This window comes from Schistocerca gregaria, chromosome 5 (assembly GCF_023897955.1).
Source record: "Schistocerca gregaria isolate iqSchGreg1 chromosome 5, iqSchGreg1.2, whole genome shotgun sequence".
NCBI lineage: Eukaryota > Metazoa > Arthropoda > Insecta > Orthoptera > Acrididae > Schistocerca > Schistocerca gregaria.
The window spans coordinates 65,730,910-65,757,080 of record NC_064924.1 but is presented as its reverse complement, the minus strand read 5'-3'; the positions used below and the strand labels follow the sequence as shown (position 1 = coordinate 65,757,080).

The 26,171-nt window shown below is 39.4% G+C and overlaps 1 protein-coding gene across 5 annotated transcripts in view; it reads right to left on the bottom strand.

Annotated features, from left to right (window-relative positions):
• Positions 1 to 21,140: 21,140 nt before the first annotated feature.
• LOC126271884 (leptin receptor gene-related protein) overlaps positions 21,141 to 26,171 on the bottom strand; it is a 28,883-nt gene continuing 23,852 nt past the window's right edge. For 4 of the 5 annotated variants that reach the window (XM_049974238.1, XM_049974241.1, XM_049974240.1 and 1 more), the window contains 2 exons: positions 23,138 to 23,336; positions 21,141 to 23,054 (listed from right to left, as the gene is read on the bottom strand). In XM_049974238.1, the coding sequence (XP_049830195.1) occupies positions 22,941 to 23,054; positions 23,138 to 23,336 (313 nt within the window). In that variant the 3' untranslated portion in view covers positions 21,141 to 22,940. The remainder of the gene's footprint in view (positions 23,055 to 23,137; positions 23,337 to 26,171) is intronic. The other variant, XM_049974239.1, reaches the window with a different exon arrangement.

Below are 26,171 nucleotides of genomic sequence, written 5' to 3'. Positions count from 1 at the left end.
GGCCAGGATCCTACAAACTGTTATGCATCAAATACTGTGCTTGGGGCAACTTAAAGTCTACAACTGCATTCCGTTACCATCTCATTTGCCGCAGCTGTGCCTGCCATGCCAAGTGAATGCACCATCCCCGCAACTCTGCGGCCTTGGCATTGTATCACATACCACATTCAACACTCTCAATGCTTTCACCCAACTTGCACCTAGGGACACTGATCACCTCAGCCACACTGATCGACTACACCAGTTCTGCCCCTGTTCCGCGGCCTGCATGTTGTTATCACCAAACCAAGGCCATGGGTGAGGGGCAAACTGCTGAAGTTGCCTCCACTCTCAATGAACAACTCATGCTCTTGGTTACTCTCATCAAGAACTCTTTCAACTTGCATGGTATATTGGATGATCATTCTCGCTTTGTGTACCTGATCACCTATCACCACGACTACCGGACCTAATCAGTGACTTAGTGGTTTGTCCCCATTCTTGTCATAAATACTCTGTCATAAAGAGCACAATTATTGAGTGCCTATCCTGTGCTCTGTTGGAAGTGCTTCACCAAATTATACATGAAGACTCTCTGGTGGGTAGGACTCCTTCAGAGGTGTGGCACTGTCTTTTTGCCATCATTGATTGATTTATTTATTTATATCCCATAAATCCAATACTCCAAGGCATTCGCATGGATGTAGGACATGTCAGAATTATTACAAATAATACAAAAGGAATACATAAAAGTACCTCTTGCAAGAAGACATCTGGTATAAGACAAAATACACATTAATAGGTATAGAAAAAAATTACATTAAAAATATGGTAGATCTTAATAGCTAAATGTAAGACACAGTAATGTTAACAGTGATTGTGAGTATCGTAATGCACAATAGCACATCAAATTAGTAAATGAAAAAATCAATTACAGGTAACTCTACTGAAATATTCTTCTACTGAATAGAAGGAATTATCTAATAAATACTGTTTGAGCTGTTGTTTAAATTTGGGAAGCTCGTGGGTAAGTAATTTCAGTGATGGTGGGAGAGCATTGAACACCTTGCAGCTCATGTAATGGACTCCTTTTTGTACAATAGTAAGGTTTTTTGATTCATAATGGATGCCCATCTTCCTCCTGGTATTGTGGGTATGGTATGAATCATTGGTTTTGTACAATTGTCCATTTTTTCCAATGAAACATAACAGTTAGTAGATATATTGGCATACGGTTGTCAGTATCTCTAATTTTCTGAAAATGTTCCTACAACAATGTCTAGGCTGGACTCCGCTCATTATCCTAATAACTCTCTTTTGGGCAATGAATATTTTTTTGGATAGTAGCTGATTACCCCAGAAAACTATACCATACAGAAATGATGCATGGAAATAACTAAAATAAGCAGTTTTTGTGGTGTCGCGGTCACATGGAAATAATATGAACAGCGAATGTTGCTGAGCTGAGTTTTTTGTGGAGATGCATCAGACCATTTTAGACTGTTGTCAATGGGTACACCCGGGAACTTGGTTGACGCGACTTTTAGTAATTCACTACCATTCAATGTGATACTTAATTGATCCTCAACTTTTTTGCTTACTTGTAAATGCAATAACTGGGTCTTATTAACATTTAGTCATAACCCATTATTGAAAAACCAATTACATACTTCACTAAAGACAATATTGGCCGATTCCTCAAGATTGAGGTTGGGACTTTTGTTGATGAGGATAGAGGTGTCATCAACAAAAAGCGTAAAGTGAGTTTTAAAGCTATTATGCAAGGGAAGGTCATTGATAAAGACGAGGAAGAGCAGGGGGCCAAGTACAGAGCCCTGAGGAACACTACAGCCAATAGAGCCCCAGCCAGATGACATAGAGTACCCCTCAGAGTCATTCAACATGACCTTCTGCTTTCTTCCACCTACGTAGGATTTAACCCACAAGCCAACTGAGCCACTTATACCATAATATTCAGCCTTTGCTAAAAGGATTTCATGATTAACATTATCAAAGGCCTTAGAAAGGCCACAGAAGATACCAACAGGAGATAATTTATTATTAAAAGACTCTAAGATTTGATGGGTGAAGGAGACAAATAGCTTGTTCTGTTGATACACCCTGTTGAAATCCAAACTGGCTACTGTTTAATACCATATAATGCATGAGGTGTTCAATAAGTCTTTTCTGAACCAATTTCTCAAGAATTTTAGAAAAGGTTACTTAAAGGGAGATAGGCCAATAGTTGGTAACGTCAGCTTTATCACCTTTTTTAAAGAGGGGTTTGACAATAGCATACTTTAGTCTCTCAGGAACAATCCCAGGCTGGATGGATTCATTGAATATGTGGCACAGTATTTTGCTTATTGGCTTATAGCACTCCTTCAGTAACCTTGAAGAGAAATCATCTATGCCAACAGAATTCTTGCTCTTCGTCTCTCTAATTATATTCTCAATTTCATGTACTCTGACAGGAGATATTTTAAACTGTGACAGGAGATATTTTAATCTGCTTGGTTTGTTTGTTAATAGCTTTTTGAAGGGATAACATGGCTTCATTAACAGATCATGTTTTTCCTGTTTGTATTGTTGATGCCAGAAAGTGGTTGTTAAAAATGTCAGTGATTATTTCAACATTGTCATGAATGGTATCATTTGTTTTAATTTCTATTGTGTTTTCTGCAGTGGGGATTTTACCTGTTTCCCTTTTTTTATGCCCCATATGGTTTTAATTTTTTTATTAGAGACATCAATTTCTGATTTTATAGAAATACTCTTTGCCCTTATTAGAACTTTTTTAAGGATAGAGCAGAATAGTTCATAATGTTTTTCCTTTTCTACACTATAACTGGATTTGGGTGAAGCGTACAGATTCCTTTTCCTTCAGCAATGCCCAGAGTTGCCAGTTTTTATTAGAGTAGGTCTTCGGTTTGGATTTTACAGTCCTTAGGAAATGCTGCTTCAAATAGGCAGATAAATTCATTTAGAAAATCATTGTACTTGTCATTAACATTGTGAAAGAGCTCAATCTGGTGCCAGTCTACTTCTTGTAGGGAATTACAGAAGCTATTGATACACTGTGTGTTAATTACTCTCAAAGTTTTACTACAGGAATTGTTCTTACAAAGAGGGCTAACATTATCAATTGAAAGTAGTTGACCATCATGGTCTGAGAGCCCATTCAATATACGTTTTACAGTTATGTTTAGAATTCTACTGCTGTCTAAGAAGATGTTGTCAATTTGACTTGTAAAATTAGCTGTGACTCTAGTGGGAAAATCCACCAGTGCTGTTAAGTTAAAAGAGTTCATTAAATGTGATAAATCATTTCTTTCAATGTTATCTGTAAGGAAGTCAACATTAAAATCACCTAAAATTATAATATCTTTTGTTTTTGCAAAGAGATGAGTTAACAGGGATTCTAACTGTTTTAGAAAAATACAGATTTTGCGGGCAGGAGCCCTATAAAATGAAAGGACAGTAATTTCAGAGAAATCAGTACAGATTACAACTCCACAAACCTCACAATGTTGATCAATACAGTATTCACTCAAGTCTAAAGATCTATAAGCTACTTTGTTCTTAACGTAAATCACCACTCCACCCTTATCTAAAGAATGTCTACAGTAAAGAGCTGCTAGGTTATAGTTATTCAGTTGCAGTGTGTCACAACCAAGTTTCATAAAGTGTTCACTAAAACAGATTACATCAGCATTATTAATAAAGTCCTTATCTAAAATGTTAATGGATAGCTCATCTAGTTTACTTAATAAGCCTTGAATGTTATGATGGTAAACAGCAAATTTATTAGCACTGGCTGGAGATTTGAGGTGGTTGATTGGGTTAGTCTCTATTAAAGTATTAACATTAGGCTTACTTTGGGGTATAGTTATGACACAATTTTCCTTCCCTTGTGATGATACCATGCTGCTTTCATCCTGGATATGGCTCTATGGACTGTCTGGCACATTAACATCTGTCCGAATTGAAGCTTCATCTGCTATCCCATGCATCAGAACCTTTAGACTCCAGACTGAACCTCACCAAACAAGCTTACTCCTTATATCAACACCGTCAGCTGGTCCATACTGCCACCAACGTCATGAAATAAGAGGCAATCATCTCCATGTTCAGTGATGCTTCATGTAATTGTCATCCGCCTCGCACATGCCCAAACTTCACATATGGTCCAGTCTAGGCACGCTGGAACACGTGACTTCCTCTCGGCACCTACAGATGCAACAGTCTGTGTCTGCCATGACAACTACCGAAGGCACCTCTGTGTTTTGAATGGTTTCTCCAGTTATAATGTCTTGATTTGGCATGGGTGCTGAGACCAGTGTGATAACACCTGCACTAGCTCTGGCAAAAATAATGCCTACTATATCAATATTATGCACCACGAATAACTCTACAATTAAAATCTTCAGTACAGCTGAACTTTCAATACAACTTGCACTTGGACTCTTTTTTTATGTGGACTTCCCAGATGGTGGACACTGACGAATCCATTCCACGTAGGGACTTTCTACAATATTTCGGCTTTATATTGAATATACATGAAAATGTCTTGCTATAATTCCAGGCTCATTTGGCCCTTCCTCCCACCTTCCCTCTGTTGAGGATCCACTCATGCATTCTTTGGTTGAGTGCTCATACTACATCTCATGTTACAATGCTGCTCGCACACTACACTGCCAACCATGATGCAACTAACACTCGCTGGGAGCACAACAAGATCCTCCAGCAGCGGACTGATGAGGCATCTCAGGAATTAGAACAGGCACATTGGCTGCTGCACAGCTGTCATCTACACAATGATGTCACAACTGCATCAAGTCAGTACCAAGTGTTGATCTCACAAAAGCTGCCTTAACTACTTGTGTCAGTAATGCTATGTCTCCTGGTACCAACTTACAATGAATTCCCCCTGCGCAAGTCGACCAAGTTCCCCTCATGGCGCCAAAAGACACTCACCTATCAGGCATTACTAACAGTATTTATTATAAAATCATTACCACCAAGGGATCTCCTGTTTGTAATAAAGCCTGTCGGCTCAAACTAAAAATCTCCTCCAGGCCAAATCCATCATTAGTGAGCTCCTTAGTTTGGGCATTTTTCACCAATCAGATGACAATTGGTCTCCTCCTATATACCTCACACAGAAGAAAGATGGTTTGACCAGGCTCTGTAGTGATTATAGGGCTCTTATGCTCACACCATTATAGACAACTATCCAACCCCAGACACACAGACACAAGACTTTGCCCAACTGCTTAGGGTGCGTGGGTGTTCAGTGATTTGGATTACTGCAAAGCCTATCATCAGATTCCAATGACCCCAGAGGTCATTCAGAAGACCACTGTGATCACACCCTCTGGTCTCTTTGAATAATGTTATATTCCATGGTCTAAAACCCACTGCCCAGACCTGGCAATGTTTTACTGCCTCCTTGCTTTTTACATACCATATCCATATGTCTACCTAGATTACATACTCATTTTCTCCTCATCTGAGGCTGAGCACAAATTACAGCTTGCTCATGTTCTAAACATACAACATAGGAATGCTGTCAAGATGAACATCTCAACTGCGCAAAGGGGACATAACCTTCCTCGGCCATGCAGTTTTGACGCATGGCATCCATTCTACCTCCAACTCGGTTGATTTCATTAAACACCTTCCTCTTTCTGGTGACTACCAAGAGTTGTGCTAGTTTCTCAGCATTATCAACTTTAACAGATGACACATTCCTCATACTGCATTCCTTCAGGGCCTCTCACTGATGCCTCATGCCCCTAAAGGGAAAAAAAAAACATGTCTGGCACCAGGAAGGTTCCCTGGGCGGAGGACATGCAGTGGGCTTTCAACACACTGAAGTTGGCTCCTTCCCGTGCTGTCACTCTTGCTCATCTTATCCCAGATGCTCGTATTTCCATTATGACCAATGCGAGTGATCCGTCAATAGGTGCAGTGTTACAGCAACACGTGGGTGATCCAACGGAACCTTTCAATTTTTTTTTCCCAAAAACTGACAGCCTCTCAGTGCAAATTGTCCACATCTGACTGCAATTTACTGGCAATCTATGAAGCAGACCTCATCTGTCAATACTCCACCAATGTGCAGTATATATGGGGTACAGAAAGTTTCACTGCAGACTATCTGTCCCGTGTGAACTCTAAAACCTCCCCCATCGATATGGAAAAGCTTACCAACCTACATGAAAACAACTCGGAGTCGTCGCAAATGCTTCAGGATTCAAACTGTGCTCTAATGCCCCAGCAACACCTCCTTCCAGGCTCCACAATAGCTATCTTCTGTGACACTCCCACATGTACACTCCACCAAGTCGTCCCCACTTCCCTCCACTCTCCAGTTTTCGACTCCCATCATGGACTCACTCAATCAGGGATTAAAGGTACAACTATCATCATAATGCAATGCTTGGTCTGGCCAAGTATTAAAAAGTACTACAGGAAGTGGACACATGCATGGATACCGTGCCAAAGGAGCAAAGTCATCAAAGATATCACAGCAGAGACTGTAGCTCTTGCCTACATCAATGCCTGAATTGCTCGATTCAGTTGCCCTTCCACTATTACCATGGACCTGGACTGCCCACCTAAGCGAGCTCTGTGGGCTAGAGAAATTCCACACAACAGAATACCATCCCCATAGTAATAGCTTAGTGGGGAAATGGCATCATACTCTGAAGGCAGCACTTATGTGCCATGGTGGTTCTTGCTCCTCCGCACACCTGTATGTTCTACACATGGTGCGCACAGTGCATAATGACAACCTCAGCAGAGGTCTTATACAGTGAAGCCCTCGTCTTACCTGCTCAGTTTGTTGAGCCAGTGAACTTGCAGAACTGGTTAAATGAGTGTGTGAATGCTTTTCTAAAATACATACCCCCACAACCATAGGCTCATACAATTCCTCTTATATTCCTGCATAAATACCTCGAACAATGTGACTACATTATACTATGTGATGACTCAGTCAGAGCTGCACTCTAGTACCCTACTATGGCCTGCACAGAATGCTCAGCAGAGGAAAGAACACCTTTGGCACTTTTATTTGATGGGAAGAAACGAACAGTGTCCATTAATCAGCTCAAACCAGCCTGGTGTTTAGCTAATGCCCCCCCACAATACAGATGACAGTTCTGATTCTACACTTGTTGGTCCCCAGGGTGAGATTACCATTTCTCATCCAAGTGATTCTGCTACAGATCCTTCACTCCCCAATTGCAGTGTCTCTTTCTCTGTTTGTGATTGTTCCTTTACATAGCTCAGTGTACCACGTCAATGTCTATGTTCTTAGCATCGACAACCTATCTATCCGACTGTGTGACACCAGCATCTCTGTCTTCAACATTGCTTCACACCCACTGCAGGACACATTGCTGCACTTTCACATCACCCCTCTCGCCACGTTCAATGTCCCTGACGATGCTGACATTGATTCCCAAACAGCAACTGTTTCAGGTGATGGCATTCTTTCAACCCACCTGCCTCTCCATCCACCTTTGAGCACTCTCCCCTCGACCACCAGAGATCGGCTCCAGTCATGCACGGGATGCCGCCAACCTGCTCCTGAATGGCTTCAAGACTTTGTTGTCAACACTATTTCCTGTTCTGCACCTACCCCATACTCTGCAATACCTGGGGCAGGGCCTCTGTGACAAGCATAATCGCTAGTTCTGTATTCTCCTCTACATTGATTCTTTGACTTGTTTATCTCCTCAGACTTTTTGGTGCCTTGCTTTGAAAGTTTTGTCTTGTATTGTGTTCTCATGTTGAATAAATGTACTCAAATCATTTGGTGGCTGACTTTTACTAGTGTACTCTACATCACTAGCATATGTAATGTCCACAACTATATAATCAGATTTAGGAGACAATCTAAGCAGAGTACTTAGGTTGTTTGCAGATGATGCTCTTGTTCAGCATCTAGTAAAGTCATCAGAAGGTCGAAACAAATTGCAAAGTTATTTAGAAAAGATACCTGAATTGTGCAAAACTTGGCAATGGACCCTAGACAATGAAAAGTCCTAAAAAGAACCGATTAAACTTCAGTTACACAATAAATCAATCAAATCTAAAGGCCGTAAAGTTCATCTAAATACCTAGGAATTACAATTAAAGGCAACTTCAATTGGAAAGAACACACAGAAAATGTGGGAAAGGCGAACCAAAGACTGTGTTTTATTGGTAGAACAGACCTACTAAAGAGACTGCCTATACTGAGCTTGTCTGACCTCTTCTGGAGTACTGCTGTGCAATATGGGATCCTCAGCCAGTACGGTTAATGGAGTACACTGAAAAAGTTCAAAGAAGGGCAACACGTTTAGTACTATCGAAAAATGGGAAAGAACATCATGGACATGATACACGATTTAGTGGTCATCATTAAAACAAAGGCATTTCACGTTGTGGCAGAATCTTCTCACGAAATTTCAACCACACACTTTCTCCTCTGAATCAAAAAATATTTTGTTGATTCCAACCTATACGTGAAGAAATGATCATCATAATAAAATAAGGGAAATTTGAGCTTGAACAGAAAGACATAGGAGTTTGTTTTCTCTGTGTGCTGTTCAAGAGTGGAATAACAGAGAATTATTGTGCAGGTGGATCAATGAACCCTCTGCCAGGCATTTAAGTATGATTTGCAGACTATCCACGTAGATCTTTAATGGATAATCATTATGAAAAGGTCAGGTTGCTGCGCGTTATGTAGTGGAGATGTTTAATTGCAGGGAGACACGACAAAAAGACTGACAAACTAGCGAACTTTTGGTCAAAACGCCTTCTTCTAAAGTAGACAAGACACACACATTCACGCAAGCACAACTCACAGACACATGATCACTGTCTCTGGCCGCTGAAGCCAGATTGCAAGCAACTGCACATAATGGGAGAAGCAGTCTGGGTAGTGGTGTTGAGGAGGCTGGGGCATAGAGAGGAATAGCTGTCCCCCTTCCCCATCCCAGTCTCCTCCTTACCCCCACTACCTAGACTGCTTCTCCTACCATCCACAGTTGCTCACAGTCTGGCCTCAGTGGCCAGAGACAGTGTTCATGTGTGAGTGAGATGTGCTTGTATGAATGCGTAAAAGGTGTTTTCACAAGACACATGTTGGAAAAAGCTATACTCTTTTAGGAATGTAAACTCTCAGAATTTTACAGGTAAACCACACCATGGTGATCAATGCTGCTCTTGCAGCATCTGCCTGTGGAATAGGATGAGCATCTCCATCTCCACTTCAGAAGGGGATACAAAGGGTTTTATGACACCCTTCCCAACTGAATCAGTGCATGCATACAGGCCAGAGTGGGTGCAACAACATAATGTAAAGTGGGCTCACATTCCCAAGTTATTTACAAATTTGGCTCAATTTTGTGATCACAGAAATAACACTGCTTACGCTCTCTATCTGTGAAGTTTCATTGTCCTCTTCCAGAAGCTTCTCTTCCTATGTCAGCCAGATAGAGAGAGAAAGGGGGGGGGGGGGGGAGTAGCACAAGCAGCATTTTATAGTGTTCGACATATTACTTCAATGGTGATGGATTGCACAAGCATTTTCTGAACTCACAAATGATGTTTGCCACTGAAAGACCCCACCATGAATTGAACCCGGGACCCCATGCTCAGAAGTGAGGATGCGACCACGAGCTGCGGTCTTTATTGGTGGAGCTCAGGTTAAAATTCGGCAGGTGTCCCTCCTAGTCTCTTCTGCAACATCAGTGAGAAGTTTTAAAATTGCCTGTTCTACTCCAACTATCACATCTCGGATTGTTGCTGTCCCAGGTGTCGGGGCACAGTTCAACGAACTGAAATCGCAGCATCATCCAGGATCCTATCCAAGAAATTAAACACAGCACCTCAACGTGCACATTCCCCTCCTGCAACAAGGCCTCAAGACAAGTATACTTGCATATTTGGCAAGCTTAAGCTTGTTGTTTTGACTAGTCAGTCAATGCCCAGGTGGCGATCTCAATCCAGTTGCAGGATACAGCTGAGATGCTCAAAGAGATCTTTAGATGCAATGATGACACCATGTGCAGTTCTCATCAGGTATAATACGACAATTAAATGTAGCAAACATTAAAATAGTTTGCTTGTGAAGGCATCTCAATAAAAAGGCAACAGTGCACAGCAGTCTACCTCTCTTATTACATAACATGTCAAACACACGTTTGTTGTTGCCAGTCTCCTATCTATAGAGGTACTAGATGTGGCTTTTCAGCATTTCCTGACACATCTGTTGCAAATACACTTCTTGGGTTTGCTGCCGTATCATATTGTGCAAATACCACAGAAGTTAAAAACTTTGTTCTTATCAATGTTCTTGCAATATACCAAATAATGTAACAACTTCGTAATGCACAGTTATTGTAAACAAAAGTACTAAATATGAGACACTGTCAAAGATAAGCCTCCCATATATTTTGAAAGTTAGATTTGTACTCTTAACTTGCAGCAGTAACTGTAGCACTTCAAGAGAAGATGATCGATCAGAAGAAGTTGGCTTATGTGCTGTAATAGTAAGATGATCAAGTTTGAATAACAAGAAGTCTCAGCTCTCAGTCAATCAGCCTTTACTTTGCCACTCAATAGCATGGTAAAGACCAACAGAACAACAACAACTTTCAGAAATATATTTCCTAAAATGGAATTTGCTATGTTGGAATACAGTCTTCCATTTATCATCTAAGTACAGCTGTGGAGTAACAATGAACTGACTGAAACACAACAGAATGGAATAGTTCAAGGCAAAGAGTTGAATAATGAGATCAAGTGAACTTTTGATATATGATACTGCAGTGCAGCTACAGCAAAAATTATGTAGCATGTCCAAGTGTTGCCCTTGTCAAGGATAATATTCCACTATGCTGCATTTATTCATACTCCACATTTGTAATTTGATGGCAAATAAAGGAAGAACATACAGAGGCATGCAAATTAATTGCAGAAAGCTCATATTTTACAATGAATTAAAGATGGTTAACTGTAACCCGTTTTATCCACCCAATCATTGGACTCTTGGTGGATCACTGTTGACCTGACTATGAACAACAACCATAGGTCCCTCTCAATTTCAGCTGAATGCTTGAATGTGTAGCAACAGCCTGTGTTATTTCCGTGTTCTCGACATGAGAATTTTGCGTTGAAATATTCATTTCACATAAGAAATGGGCAAACATACTTCCTATTCATGAACATACATCTATGGTTATAAGAGACATTGCCTCTAATGCTGATGTGGGGAAAAACTAGGGCAGGGGTCAGCAAGTAATTTCAGATGAGGTCAGGATACTTTTGGAAATTTTTATTGATGTCCAGAAGAAAAACTTTATATTCCTTACTAAGGCTTTACTTTAATTTTCATTCACAAAATAAAATGAAATACAACAGATAGGCACATATGTATTCAAAAGTCCAGAAGAAAACCTCATATTCATTACTAACTTTTCACTCTCAAACAAATATTAAATAAAACAGATAAGCATATTTGAATTTTAAAAAATCCAGAAAAAAAGTGTGGTCAATGCCATTTTTTCCATTTTAATTTTCACTCAAAAAATACAATAGACACAATATCATGGGAGAAACTACATTTGCAATTTTGAATCAGTTTATTAAGTTAGCTTTACACAGAAAAGCTTATGCGAATAGTGTCTACCAGGTGGGTGGCCGTTACTCTTGAGTGATACCTCTTCTTCAAAAAATTCATTTTTGGAAATGAAATTTCACAAACATATGTGGAGGCAAACATAGTAGCCAGGTATATGGCTATTTTTTTTTTAAATTTTCATATTTTTCACACACACATTTACTCCCAAATTCTTCAGCAGATCCAGTTTTATTCATTTACAGGGAGATATCTTCCTGCGTGTCTATTATCTCCACCTGGAGTAAAGACTTTGAAAGGCAGAACAACTTTGTAGCCACACCTGCCCATTCTGCCACTGGAGAAACTCCAAAAGGCAATTTTAAGAACCACGACAGCTTCTCTCTCTCTCTCTCTCTCTCTCTCTCTCTCTCTCTCTCTCTCTCTCTCTCTCTCTCTCTCTCTGAAAGGTCTTGAAATTTTGCTTCAAATTGCTTAAGATCTGACATAAGACCCTGAAATGTCTATTTCAGAATTACTTTTACATTCTACAATTGTCAGAAAGTGAAAAAAATTCTTGACTTGCAATGTCTTTTTCAAAGATATCCAGCTTGTGACGGGATGAAGACACACACTGCATCAGATCACATATTGACATCTCATTTAAATGTTTCAGAATGTCTTTCAAGGAAGCCACGTCTAGCGTAGTGTGCTAGTTGCCTACAAACTCCAAACGTGGTTTTTTTTTTTTTTTTTTTTTTTTTTTTTTGCCTCTTGTGAATCCAAGTTTTCTAAGAAGGATGTTATTACTTCTTTTATTTGTCACAAATGTGCAATCACTTGACCTTTACTTAGCCAATGAATATTGCTGTACTGCAGCAAATCAGAATGCGCTGAATCACACTTAGAAAGAAACTCTTGAATTGTCTGTGCTTAAGAGCAGAACGAGACCTCATAAAATTAATCAACTTGTCCATTTCCTGTTTGAGAGTCACACTAAGTTTTCCACAAAGGGCTGCTAGGTGATTTATGCACTGGTAAGACAATAGCCCAGCATTCCTATCTTTATTCTCTTTACATGTCCTCCTCCTTTGCCGATCATCACACCGGCCTCATCAGTTGGGAGAGATACCATTTTCTTGTAACTAATGTTTTGGTTTAGTTACTAACTCATCAAAAGCCTTGAATAAATCTTCTCCAAGAGTCTTGCCTTTAAACGGCAATATTGTTAGTAATCCAAAAGTCGTATGGAAATGGAGACACACACACACACACACACACACACACACACACACACACACACACACACTGCTTCTTCTGTAGATTTTTCTTACTCGTTCATACAGCGAAATTGGAAGGCCATGATTTTTTTTTTTTGTAAGAAGCTATATAATACCTGAAGTTTTTCTTAATAAACTTCATCACCGAGAAGAAAATATTTATGAAACTGCTGATGAGTTGTCTCATAGTGTCACTTTAAATTGCCACTTTTAACAAGAGCAACGGTTCTGTTGCACATGGGGAACACTGGAAGAGCTCCACACCTATCAGGCAATGTAAAACAATATTGTTCAGTCCACTCAGACAAAAACTTCCTATTTTCACTATCAACTTTACACTTTTTAGGCTCCACACTGATGCAAAAGAAACATAACAACAAAACGCTACTTACAACATCGCAACAACTACTGATGAAGTGGCAATAAAATTTGTGTGCTTTATTCGATTCGTTTTTTTACAAAAATACTGGCACCGGGATAAAGTACGTGCCCTCCCACCACACAGGAGCTACTTCCATATCCAAGTGTATGCTGCCGCATAGCAAAGGACCCACACTGCAAAAGAGCCGCACTGAAAAGGAGGCTCTTCATTGTCAAAGATAATTGCCACCAAGTGAACTCACCCGAAGTTTCATAAAGTAGCTCTAAGCTATTCTTAGAGTTACGAGCACAAAAAATGGTGTTTAAATGAATATGCCTTCTCCGATTTAAAAGATGTTTCAGAGGCTGCCATAGTCTGAACACACACACACACTCTCTCTCTCTCTCTCTCTCTCTCTCTCTCTCTCTCTCTCTCAGCACACTCTCCTGCCCTGCACATCATAGGCACTGTGTATTTAACCTAACTATAACTAATTGCTAAGAACACCATTATCCATCATTTAATTGTACGCTACTAGAAAAAAAATATAAGGGTGGCACTCTAACAAATTGTCAACTACAGAAAAATATTTTTTTAAATAATCTGACTGCATAATTTATACTTCGATAATTTTTTGGCAGGTCAGTACTTGAGGACAATATTATGGAAATAGAAGAGGATGTAGATGAAGACGAAATGGGAGATACGATACTGCATGAAGAGTTTGACAGAGCACTGAAAGACCTGAGTCGAAACAAGGCCACCGGAGTAGACAACATTCCATTAGAACTACTGACGGCCTTTGGACAACCAGTCCTGACAAAACTCTACCAGCTGGTGAGCAAGATGTATGAGACAGGCGAAATACCCTCAGACTTCAAGAAGAATATAATAATTCCAATCCCAAAGAAAGCAGGTGCTGACAGATGTGAAAATTACCGAACTATCAGTTTAATAAGCCACGGCTGCAAAATACTAATGCGAATTCTTTACAGACGAATGGAAAAACTGGTAGATGCAGACCTCGGGGAGGATCAGTTTGGATTCCGTCGAAATGTTGGAACACGTGAGGCAATACTGACCTTACGACTTATCTTAGAAGAAAGATTAAGAAAATTCAAACCTACGTTTCTAGCATTTGTAGACTTAGAGAAAGCTTTTGACAATGTTGACTGGAATACTCTTTTTCAAATTCTAAAGGTGGCAGGGGTAAAATACAGGGAGCGAAAGGCTATTTATAATTTGTACAGAAACCAGATGGCAGTCATAAGAGTCGAGGGGCATGAAAGGGAAGCAGTGGTTGGGAAAGGAGTGAGACAGGGTTGTAGCCTCTCCCCGATGTTATTCAATCTGTATATTGAGCAAGCAGTAAAATAAACAAAAGAAAAATTTGGAGTAGGTATTAAAATTCATGGAGACGAAGTAAAAACTTTTGAGGTTCGCCGATGACATTGTAATTCTGTCAGAGACAGCAAAGGACTTGGAAGAGCAGTTGAACGGAATGGATAGTGTCTTGAAAGGAGGATATAACATGAACATCAACAAAAGCAAAACGAGGATAATGGAATGTAGTCAAATTAAATCGGGTGATGCTGAGGGAATTAGATTAGGAAATGAGACACTTAAAGTAGTAAAGGAGTTTTGCTATTTAGGAAGTAAAATAACTGATGATGGTCGAAGTAGAGAGGATATAAAATGTAGACTGGCAATGGCAAGGAAAGCATTTCTGAAGAAGAGAAATTTGTTAACATCGAATATAGATTTATGTATCAGGAAGTCTTTTCTGAAAGTATTTGTTTGGAGTGTAGCCATGTATGGAAGTGAAACATGGACGATAACTAGTTTGGACAAGAAGAGAATAAAAGCTTTCGAAATGTGGTGCTACAGAAGAATACTGAAGATAAGGTGGATAGATCACGTAACTAATGAGGAGGTATTGAAAAAGATTGGGGAGAAGAGAAGTTTGTGGCACAACTTGACTAGAAGAAGGGATCGGTTGGTAGGACATGTTTTGAGGCATCAAGGGATCACAAATTTAGCATTGGAGGGCAGCGTGGAGGGTAAAAATCGTAGAGGGAGACCGAGAGATGAGTACACTAAGCAGATTCAGAAGGATGTAGGTTGTAGTAGGTACTGGGAGATGAAGCAGCTTGCACAGGATAGAGTAGCATGGAGAGCTGCATCAAACCAGTCTCAGGACTGAAGACAACAACGACAACAACAACAACAACAACAACAACAACAACAACAACAGTTTTTGATCTTCTGCAGTCCAGACTTGGACCATGGTCCGTTACTTTCTGACTGCTGATCTAGAGTTTCAAGTGCAAAAAGGGATACTGCCTTATAGTCTTCAAAGAGAAGGGGCTGATATGGATGAAAATGAAAAACCACCAACAGAAGTCACACAACTCTACTTAGATAAGGAAGAATTCATCCTCACAATACAAGTAAGGACCTTCAGACAGATTTATTGGCTAATGGGTTGAAAGTGGCTCTCTAGTAGTATGCCATAGTCTTCTTGATTGTGGGCAGAGCGCATGAAAACAAAAAAAGAAGCAGTTGCTGACAATCTGCCATGAAGGAAAAACTGTTGGCATGGGACAAAATACTGGACCTTCAATGGCTGGAAAGGTGTAATTTTTTGTGACAAGTCACATTTTATTGTTCAAGATCGAGAACAAAGGCTGTCAGGTGAAACACCCATAAGGCAGTGAGAGCTGAACACCTTGAACAGACTGTAATATACGCACACACAAAAAAATGTTTAGATGTCTCTTTACTGCAAGTGGCCCTGGGGCATTAGTTCCACTTTGATGGCTGGCTGAATTCAACCAAGCACATGGAAATCCTTAGGTGCAGGATTGTGCCATTCCTATAGACCTTTGCAGATGGTGGAGGAACATTTCAACATGATGTGGCCCCATGTTACATTTCTAGAGCAGTGAAGATGCTCATGGAAGAAAACAACATTAACTGCTTCAGCCGCCTGGCAATTCACAAGACACAAATCCCACTGAGTATTGTGAAAGGTGTCTTAGTACAATGGACAGTACAGCAAAAGAATGCATGTTAGTAAAAAGTGTGGTTCGCCACAATGAACTATGAAACATTGCTCCAAGCCAGTAGAATCTGCGCTACAACATGTTCAGAACCTCATTAAAGCAAAAGAAGGACATGTTAGTTACTAATATTCAGTAAGCTACCAACTGTATTATATACACAATAATAAATGTGAACAGTTGAAGTTTAATCATCTTGCCCCAATTAATTTACATACTACTATACAGCAACACAGCAGCTTCTATTGAGGGAGATATGACTTTTTGCTAAGCTACAACAAACTTATGACACTTGTGTTTCTTTAGTGTCTTATGCTTCTGTAGTCTTCAAATTCGTTGACATTCAAATACCAGTTGTACACAAATCTAGCTTTTACAGATAAATGACACTGATGAGTTGCAGAGCTGACATATCCATATTTCAGAAATAACTTGCATTTTCTTTTAGCCATATTAGTTGGGTTACTTGCCTTCTATAAATATGATTTAGTGGGAGACAGGTAGATGACATAGGCAACATATAGAAGCAACATACATGTGTACATTTATAGACAGTAAAGCAATGAGATGGTCTAGATGAGTCCTTTATCCAGACCTCCAATGATTGATGATGAAAGTGGATGTGAAAAGCATTTTTCCACAAAATGTGCGATTTATTTGTTTGTTAATGGAACAAGAGTACAACATTTAAGTTAAATAAATAACTTAAACACTTGTAATTTCTATTATTTACACAAGGTATTTGGTTGTGTCTGTCAAGGTATTCTTCTAGGGATATACAAATATTGTGCACTTATGGTTTAACAGAGCAAAATTTTACTTTAGAAACTTAAAAAAGTCTGCGTAGTGAATCAATTAATTCAGAATCAAGAAAAATCAGTATTTTTCAAAATATTACATTTTACTGGATATTTTCCGCCATGGGCCACAGTCCCTCACTGTCCATGCTGTATTTCTCTCATATTATATACAAGCTGCCTACAGAATGCTACAGGCCATGATCTGAAGATGTAACAAGAGCTAAATCTGCAAAAATAAATAAAGTGTCTAGCTTTGTGTTTGTTGGGTTTAATGTAACCATGTGGCATTTGTCTCCACTTGTGGATGATTTTATTCATATAAATAACAAACAGGAGTGTGAAAAGCCACAGCCCTCTCGTACTCTTGCATGTATTCTGCCCCACTCTGATATTTGCCCACTTTCTTAACACAGATTAAGTTTGTTCTGCAAATTTTGTATGTATTATCAATATGTTAGAGGGGAACATGGTCGTCTGCCAGAATCTGTAATAATTTGTTTCTATCAACTTTATGAAAAGGTTTTTTGAAGTCAAAGGCAATATGTTTTCGGAACTGAATTCTCTATGTTTTTCTACACAGATCATTAGAAAAACAGTTGCAGCCAGAAGGACCCAGCTGATCCACTGCAAACTGTGTGGGTACATTGCACACTGTCAGCTATGCTAATGATAAATTTTGCAAGGCCTGTTGCTCTCAGCAAGCATGGGTGGAGCTGTGTTTTCACATCTGTTGGTTGATAGCATCACCTAAACATGCACTATGTCAATGTGACAAGTTTGATAGGGGGGCGACATCATGGGCTGTGTGTTTCTATCGTCGTATTGCGTGCAAAACGGGTCCCCACAATTGCCCACTGTTGCCAATAATGCAGACAGAGCGATACACATGCATGATATATAGGATCTGGATGTCTGACATGCACCACAAGGCGGGAGGACTGACATTGTCCGTCACGTGCAAACAGATCCAACGGCAATGATAGGGGCTGTTCAGTGAGCTGTCCAGCCTTCTATATTGCATCTCTTAAGTGCTAGTACCATTGGTAGGCAGTTGCACGACAGAGTTCACAGCATGCCATCTGTCACTCTTCCTGCTCCTCGCACCCTGAAGTCTGGTGCCTGCAGCATTGGACATGAGGCCCTGGAGACTGGTAGTGGGTCATCTTTAGTGATAAATCGCACTTCTGCACTGGAGTTTATGACCACTGGACCCATGTGTGGAGGTACAGTGTAGGGTACCACAAGGAGTGGTTTGAGGCCTCCATTCACGCATCCCACGAGCAATATCTTATGACGCCAATCACTGTTAAGTGTTTAGTGTTCCTAACGGACTGACAGCCACACGGTAGGTGGTTCTGCAAACGGTGGCTCTGGTATTTGCAAACACCCATGCCTATGCCCTACTTCAACAAGACAACATTGTCCTCATATCGCTACCACCTCCTGACTGTGCCTTATAGCTGTGGATAGTCTGCTACAGCCAGTCCCATCACCCGGTTTCTCCCATATTGAGAATGTGTGGGCTGCCATGGATTGTGCGCCCCCCCCCCCCCCCCACCCCACCCCCAGGATTCCACCTCTACCCACCGATCTACGGACACTCGGGTACAAACGCTCCCTGGAATATAATATTACATGACTACATTCCAGACCTGTACAGCTCCATGCCATGACATCTGGACATTTGCATTCACAATTACTGGAGTCTGATGCCATACTGACACGTACATTTTGTGGCAGAGTTGCACAATAAATATTGGTCCTTCACAGCTGAATTTCATATGTGTAGTACTGTCTACTTGCCTGCCAATAATGATCACAATCCACTTTGTCTTTCTGATGATCATTGTCTTAGCGACTTCCATGAAAAATCTTCTAGCATGACACTGCAAAAATTTAAATGCCATGTTCAATAAGCTTATTTCTCATTTTTTGAAGAGAGGAATGACAGCTGATTTAGTCCAGCTCTCAGGTACTTCATCTCCTAAGCCCATCATACATAAGAAACTGTCTGTAAATTTAAATAGCTCTAGATTGATTGTTCTCCTGGGGCTTTATTATTTTTTTTATTTTGTTTAATACTTCTTTCAGTTCATATTTAGAGATTGTTTCTCTTCACTAGCTGCCTGAAGAGATTCTGATGTTTGAGACAAGCGATTCTGAAAGTACTGCAACCATTCAGATACAGAGATGGCATTCACTTCACATTCTCCTTTATGTCACTGTTTATATTTTTGATATGTCTGCAGGTCTGTGGTTGGGGTTTGTAAACACCATGTTCTACATGGACCACAAATTCTTTCCAACTTGAGTTTTCTACGTGTTTATCTTTTAACAACTGCTCTTTTCCTATTATGTCCTACATTATCTTCCTGTTTTCTTATTGATGGGTATTTCACAAATGCTTCCCCGTTTGTTCTTTATACCCTTTTCACCGACATGTTTTCAGTCCTTTCTTCCTGTGTCATTTTACTTTTTCTGCCAATCTCTGACTGGCAGCTTCTCTTACAATGTATTGGAGAGCTTTCTTTTATAGGCGATTTTTCCAATAGATCATCCTTTTAACTAAAGTATATTGGGGTTTCTCAATAGGCTTATATGGAAGGCTAGTTCTTTATTATTGTCGGTTCCAGTGATCAGATTCAATTTCCAGGCCTTGAAACACATTTGCATCCAATACTACATCAGCCACTTTTTATTACAAAGGATTTAATTTATTATTATTGGCCTGAGGTTACTGACTTCCCAAGCAAGTTTGTGGCTTGCGTTATTTTTGAACATTGTGTTCAGAATTATCAGTTGGTTATATACAGCGAAACCAATTTAACTGCACCCGTTACTACAGTATGTTGCTTCCCTCTGACGATCTATCTACAGCTCAATTTTTGTGTCACCTACACAAGCTTTAAAGTCCCTCATTACTATGATAATATTAGACCTATTGATTTTGTTAATGATCCCTCTGTAAACCCTTTCTCCCCTTCAACTGGAGCACAGAGATCAATCACTGAATGAAGCCTCATGACAGTTATAGTCACAATTGAACAATCCTTTCACTCCAGAAAGTGTAACTACCGATTGCTGACCTGAAGCACTTCTGTACCAACAACATGTCACGAGCATTTGCTCTAGTTTTCCAATCAACTCCACTGTAGAACTGTAAGCAATTTTGAGTCTCATTCAAACGTCTCAATTTCTTTTTTGTTTTTGAAATTACTGCTACTGAAATACCTTTTCTGCCAATATGTCACCTAGCTGGTCTTTCATGTGTTTCAAATCACAATATGTACAGCATTCTGTTTGTTTTCCATGTGTTATCCTTTTTCATAGCTGAGTCATCAATGTGTTGTCTAATCCGATTATTTCCAGGTAGAGACATGAGAGCATGAAGTTTTGTTTTCAGTCAGTTGCTAGCTGACATGAAGCAAGTCCAGGAATGGTGCTGCCACCTTATAGCTTCTGCACCAGCCTTAGGGGTTATTTCAGCTATCCTTAACAAAGGGAACTGACCTGTTGGTAGCTGCCTCTAACCTTAGGAACAGATGCTACCTGGTGGATTTGAGACTGCTGCTGGGTTGCATGATCCTCTTCCCCTTCAAAACCGTTTACTATTTCTATGTATAACTGTGGCAAGTAACATTTGCAAGGTACTACCAATTGAGCATTAAAATTCATATGTATAATATTAAAAAAAGAGACTCTCACTCTCCATTATTCAGCATTAGCACACCACTGAGAAATATATGGTCATTGACCATTTACATCTTTAAGCATCAGACAGAAAGAAAGAAAAAAAGAAAAGGCAAATCAGTTTGACAAATACCTCAGTAAAGGTCTTACAGAACTTCCTTTAAAAGTATGATACTTACCTTAAAACTGTAACCTCTATTATATGCTGCTGTGTCAAGTTGGCTGCAATGTTCTTTCACAAATTATTTTAATTCATAACTCAAAGTCCAAAACCTTCATTTACCAAAAGTATTTTCACATATTAATATCTTGCTGTAGACAGTTCCAGCTTATCTACCTCAATCAATGTGAGGAGGAGGGTTATTTTTATTGAGATCAAATATAAACATAAAAAGTGATTATGATAACAGATGTCTGAAGCATCAAATATTTGTGTCAGATGCTCTACAAGCTACTATAATACTGATAATATGCACTCACGAGTAAAGAAAAGCTGTTTTCTGACTCATTACAATATCATAATTTTCTTTTACAATGGCAGCAATAGATACATTTCAGAAATGGGTTGCATACAAAGAAATGGCTCCACAGTACAAATTAAATGCAGGCAAGAAAACATGCCATTATAAGCAATAAGAATGTTCATCAAACTTACTCTCATGCACTGCTAAAATGCTCTTAATTGTTACAATGTAGATTGTCTCCATATTAACAATTGCATTATTGCTCTGAATCACAGAAGCTAATCTTGCTTAAGTAACAATGTCAATGTCAAAATTATAAACCTTTTAACCCATCAGAGTGAAACAAAAAAACATCTGAAAAACAAATGTTGTCACCCACTGTAACACATTTGTACAGCACTATTCAGAATTTTACTGAATGTTAAATCATGCTGTGCTGATACAATGGAAATTATCCTAATCGAATACAGAGAGTTTGCACAAGCTATGGTCAATGTACTGCATTTCATACAAAAGTTAATTGCAAATATTGTTTCTGATAATGCAGAGTTACTTTGAAATGATGAACAGCACTCAATCACTTTCTAATAAAACTCAACATTTCTGCCTGACTAAACTATTCTTGCTATAAAAATAATAAATAAAGTATATTAACAACTGAAAATAAAATGTTCAATATATTCTAACAGTAATAACTAATATTTTAAAGCTTATGCTTATATGTTAACATAAACAAGTTAGTTAATTTTATTTACACATTAGAAATCAGTAACTCTGGAGATTCAACTACAGTCACACTAAATTAACAATAATGTAGTTGCAACTGTTATCTGTCATCACTTCAGGTTTCACTAAAATAACCACCTGCAGCACATGAAAAATACAAATGCCTTTTGTGCTAATATCAGAAACACAAATGTCATACAGAAACAGTTGCTGAAGAAATAATTATATAATTCCTGATTTTCATTTAAGCATTACAACCTTTTTCACTGATCCAGTAACTTACAAATGTGAGTTGAAACTCTCACCTTCATAGTCCTCGAGCCATAGAAAAGCTGTATATTGAGATTCTAACATCAATTGATTTAACTTTAAAATATCATACAAACAGTGTCCCTCATATTCATATATTTATAAAATTTTAACCTTTGTCCATGGAATCTTGTTGTCCCTATATTCAATAAACTTCTGATCGAAACAGAAAAATGTGTCCATCCTCAGCCGCATGCAGTGCAAATTTATGTACACAAATCTAAAAACCAACAGCAAAATTATCTGTTTAAGGAAAGAAAAAATAAAAAATTAGGAACTGATACTAAAACCAGGGAACAAATTAGATACAAAACAAAAATTTATTACATAAAATCAGGTTAAAAGCATCTTACCAAAACATAATGATGATAAATAAACGAAAAGTGTGATACAAATATACTGCCTATCGAAAAATAAAGTAACTGAAATACTTTGTCTCACATCACATAATACTGCCCTCTCATGTGCCAACTGCACAACATAGTTCTGTCCACCCTTACTATCACAAGTTTACCAAATAATGTGTTTCGCGTAAGATAACATGATATTTACTTCAAGATCATGTATCAAAAAAGTCAGAAAGTAATAATAACAGCCCACAGTAATCACAATATGTAGGATGTGAACAACATCAATTATGATTTCATAATCACCACATAGTATAGTCGGAGTCCTCTGCATCAAAGGTCATGAAAAACCCAACTAGAGTTGCATAGACAACAACATTCCCTGCTAATGTCAGGTAACAAGCACCCCACTGAATCTGAAACACAAAACATTTGCTTAAAACCTAAGTTGTTCTGTCAAGGACATTATGACGTACAACTCTTTTAACTTCAAACTTACAACTGGATCATGTGATGGCGAACGAGCTAACACGATAGGCAGAGCAAAAGATGACACCACAAACCCCATTGTAACAAATATAGCCAGCTCATAAGCACTTGTACTGCTGGCTCCAGAATTTTCATTGTAACGGCGAGCAATCAGAGTTGGTAGGGGTGCAAGTATATAGAAGAGGACAACAAAAAAAGGCCACCAAATCCTGAAACAAACAAAAATATTACCATTAATATCGTTTAAGAAAAGAGTGAAATAAAAGTACAGAAACACAGCAATCTGCCAGATCTTTATCAATATAATTTTGTTTCTAGTCAACTAGAACATTTCTAAAAGAAAACTTATCATAGCTATTTCTCTTTTCAGGAGAGGATGTACAGAAACCCCAATCAATATAGTGCTCCCAGACTATTATGCCTATCAACTGTTTGGCAGAGACTGGTCCAAGTAAATCCAGCTGTGTTCACTTGCAGAGGAATGACAAGTGGCATATCGTTCAACATAGTCTAACAACAACATATAATATTTTACTGCTTATATTTATATGTTAAATGCTTACTAAGAATGCAAATGGACAGACACTTGGTGAGAAAAAGAGCACATGTAGGCACTAAGGTAGCAACAATGAACTGCAGTAATGCCCAGATCAGAGTGAGAGATTTTTATTTCTCACTTGGTCAGACCGAGTGTAAATAATGCCACGCGAAGAATTCAGCATTCAACAAGCCTTGACACAAACAGCACTGCTGTGGAGGAGTGAAGTTGCAAGCTATTGTTGGGCTTGAAAATCACAACTGGTCTCCAAACATGAAGTTCCATTATGCAAACAAGAGCACAATTTCACAGAGCCTGCAACATCAACACCATTCAGAATAATAAATGGATTAACCATTGCAAAGGACTGACCCATCAGTACATTATACCACATGGATCCTAGATTCAACTGGGAGATTCTTTGAATATTTAGTCTCATTCCGTTTGCGTTTAGCAGACAGACTGAGATGGTGACTGACTCATTGCAAGAAAATCCCCACTGATTGCCAACGTCTCCGATGGCATGCTCCTCCCACCTTCAGATAGGAGCTGATTGTTCACACCTCCATAACTCCTGACAGAGGGGCCAACTGGCAATATGGGAAGGTAACAGCTCAAGCAATCATCCCTCCCTGGGCCTGACCTGTGCCAGGGGGTGTGTGCAAACCCTACCCGTCGACCGAAGGCTGCCGATTATGCATTACTCAGTAACCTACCTGAAGAGTAGGAGATGATGAATGAAGAAAGAAAGGAAAAACAGATGTCAGGCTATTAAAACATCAAAACACATTTTCAGAAGTATCTCAGAATATTCCCCACAGGAGGGGGAAAAGAATAGCAGAAGGATAGACATGCAGCACAGAAAGGGAAGATGAACTGCAAAGGCTGCGATCCCAAGTAACTCACCAAAAAATTGTGAGTGAGCCACCTGGTAGGGGGCATGGGCTGTGGTTTTAGCCCACAATTTTAGCTTCCTTAACATGATGAAAGAACTCTCCATTCCCCTCCCTCCCCCAATTAATGGCTGCTATACTGTAAGGGAGTGTTGAATAATTTTATCCATAAAATCCACACATAAGAGAGCAAAAGCACGATCTCTTCTGCTGTCTTTATTGTCCTTATACTTTGATTAGAATTACTCTGTGATTGACAGACTGCAGTGACAGGCAACAGTTTTGCCAGCAGTGACGGGGAGCAGTTTTACTAGTATTCAGCCAGCCAGTCACTTCCCCCAAAACTGGCAATATAGCAAGCATGTGGCACTTGAGAAAGAACCCCAATTAGCTGCCAGATGGTCCCTACCGCTCAACTTGCTGAAATGTCGAACAAAAAAAAAAAAAAAAAAAAAAAAAAAAAAAAAAAAAAAAAAAAAAATTAATTGGGGTATAGAAATAAAACATTTTGCTCCCTCTCTCATTTTAATTTTATTGTGAAAGATTAATTAATTCCGATAAGAGTTTCTGTACAATTAATTGTGACTGTTTAATGAACACGTTACAAGATTAGTAAAGCTGTGTCGGTAGACTGAAAATATATGTAATTTATCATTCTTTACATTATTATTTTTCCCCTTTGAATTCAAGTACTACTGCTACCCTGTTGCAAACCACTGGTCAACTCAATTAATTCTGAATTTAATCTTGGGAACAAGCAGTGTACTTAAGAAGTTCAGTTTGTGAATTGCTGTATCAAACCCGAGAGTGTACTTCTTGACAGTCACGTCTATTAAATATCTGGGTGTAACATTGCAAAGTGGTATGAAATGGCTGGTTGATTGGATTGGAGAAAGAGACCAAACTATGCAGTCATAGGTCCCTCTGACCTCGGAATAACTAAAATCGATAAAACCTCACACTATAAGAGGGAACTACAACGGCTATAAAATTACAAATTATTGGTAGAGAAGGAAGGAAGGAAGAAGATAAGATAAGATAAGAGGGAAAGAAAGTGACTAATGACAGGGGCATAAAGGAAGTAGCACAGGTATACAAGATAGACAATCAAGATAAAACAGACCCCATAAAGAAAGGAGTGGGAAGGCAGAGGGTGGGGGTGAACCACCAAGCCCAGTAAAATCCAGTCCAATTGGGGCGAAGGGGGTAGCAAGGCGGCCTGCCATCCCCTCCACTCACCAATAAGGTTGAAGGGCCCACACTTAAATAAAGTGATAAAAACCCCCATCATGAAGAAATCTTCAAACTAGATCAGCCGGTGAGGCAGTGTCAGCTAACACCAGGGGCAGCCAGTCAGGAAAGCTAAAAGTCCGTCGCAGGGCGGCTAAGTCGGGACAGTCTAGTAAGAGGTGAACCACAGTCAACATTGATCCTCAACAACAGGGGGGGGGGGGGGGGGGGGGGTCCTCACGACTGAGGAGATAACAGTGAGTCAGCTGAGTACAGCCGATGGGAAGCCGGAAAAGGATGACAGAGGCTTTACGAGAGGCCGGTAAGGAGGACTGCCACATAGTTGTGGAATCCTTTATCGCCCTGAGCTTGTTTAGTGAAGA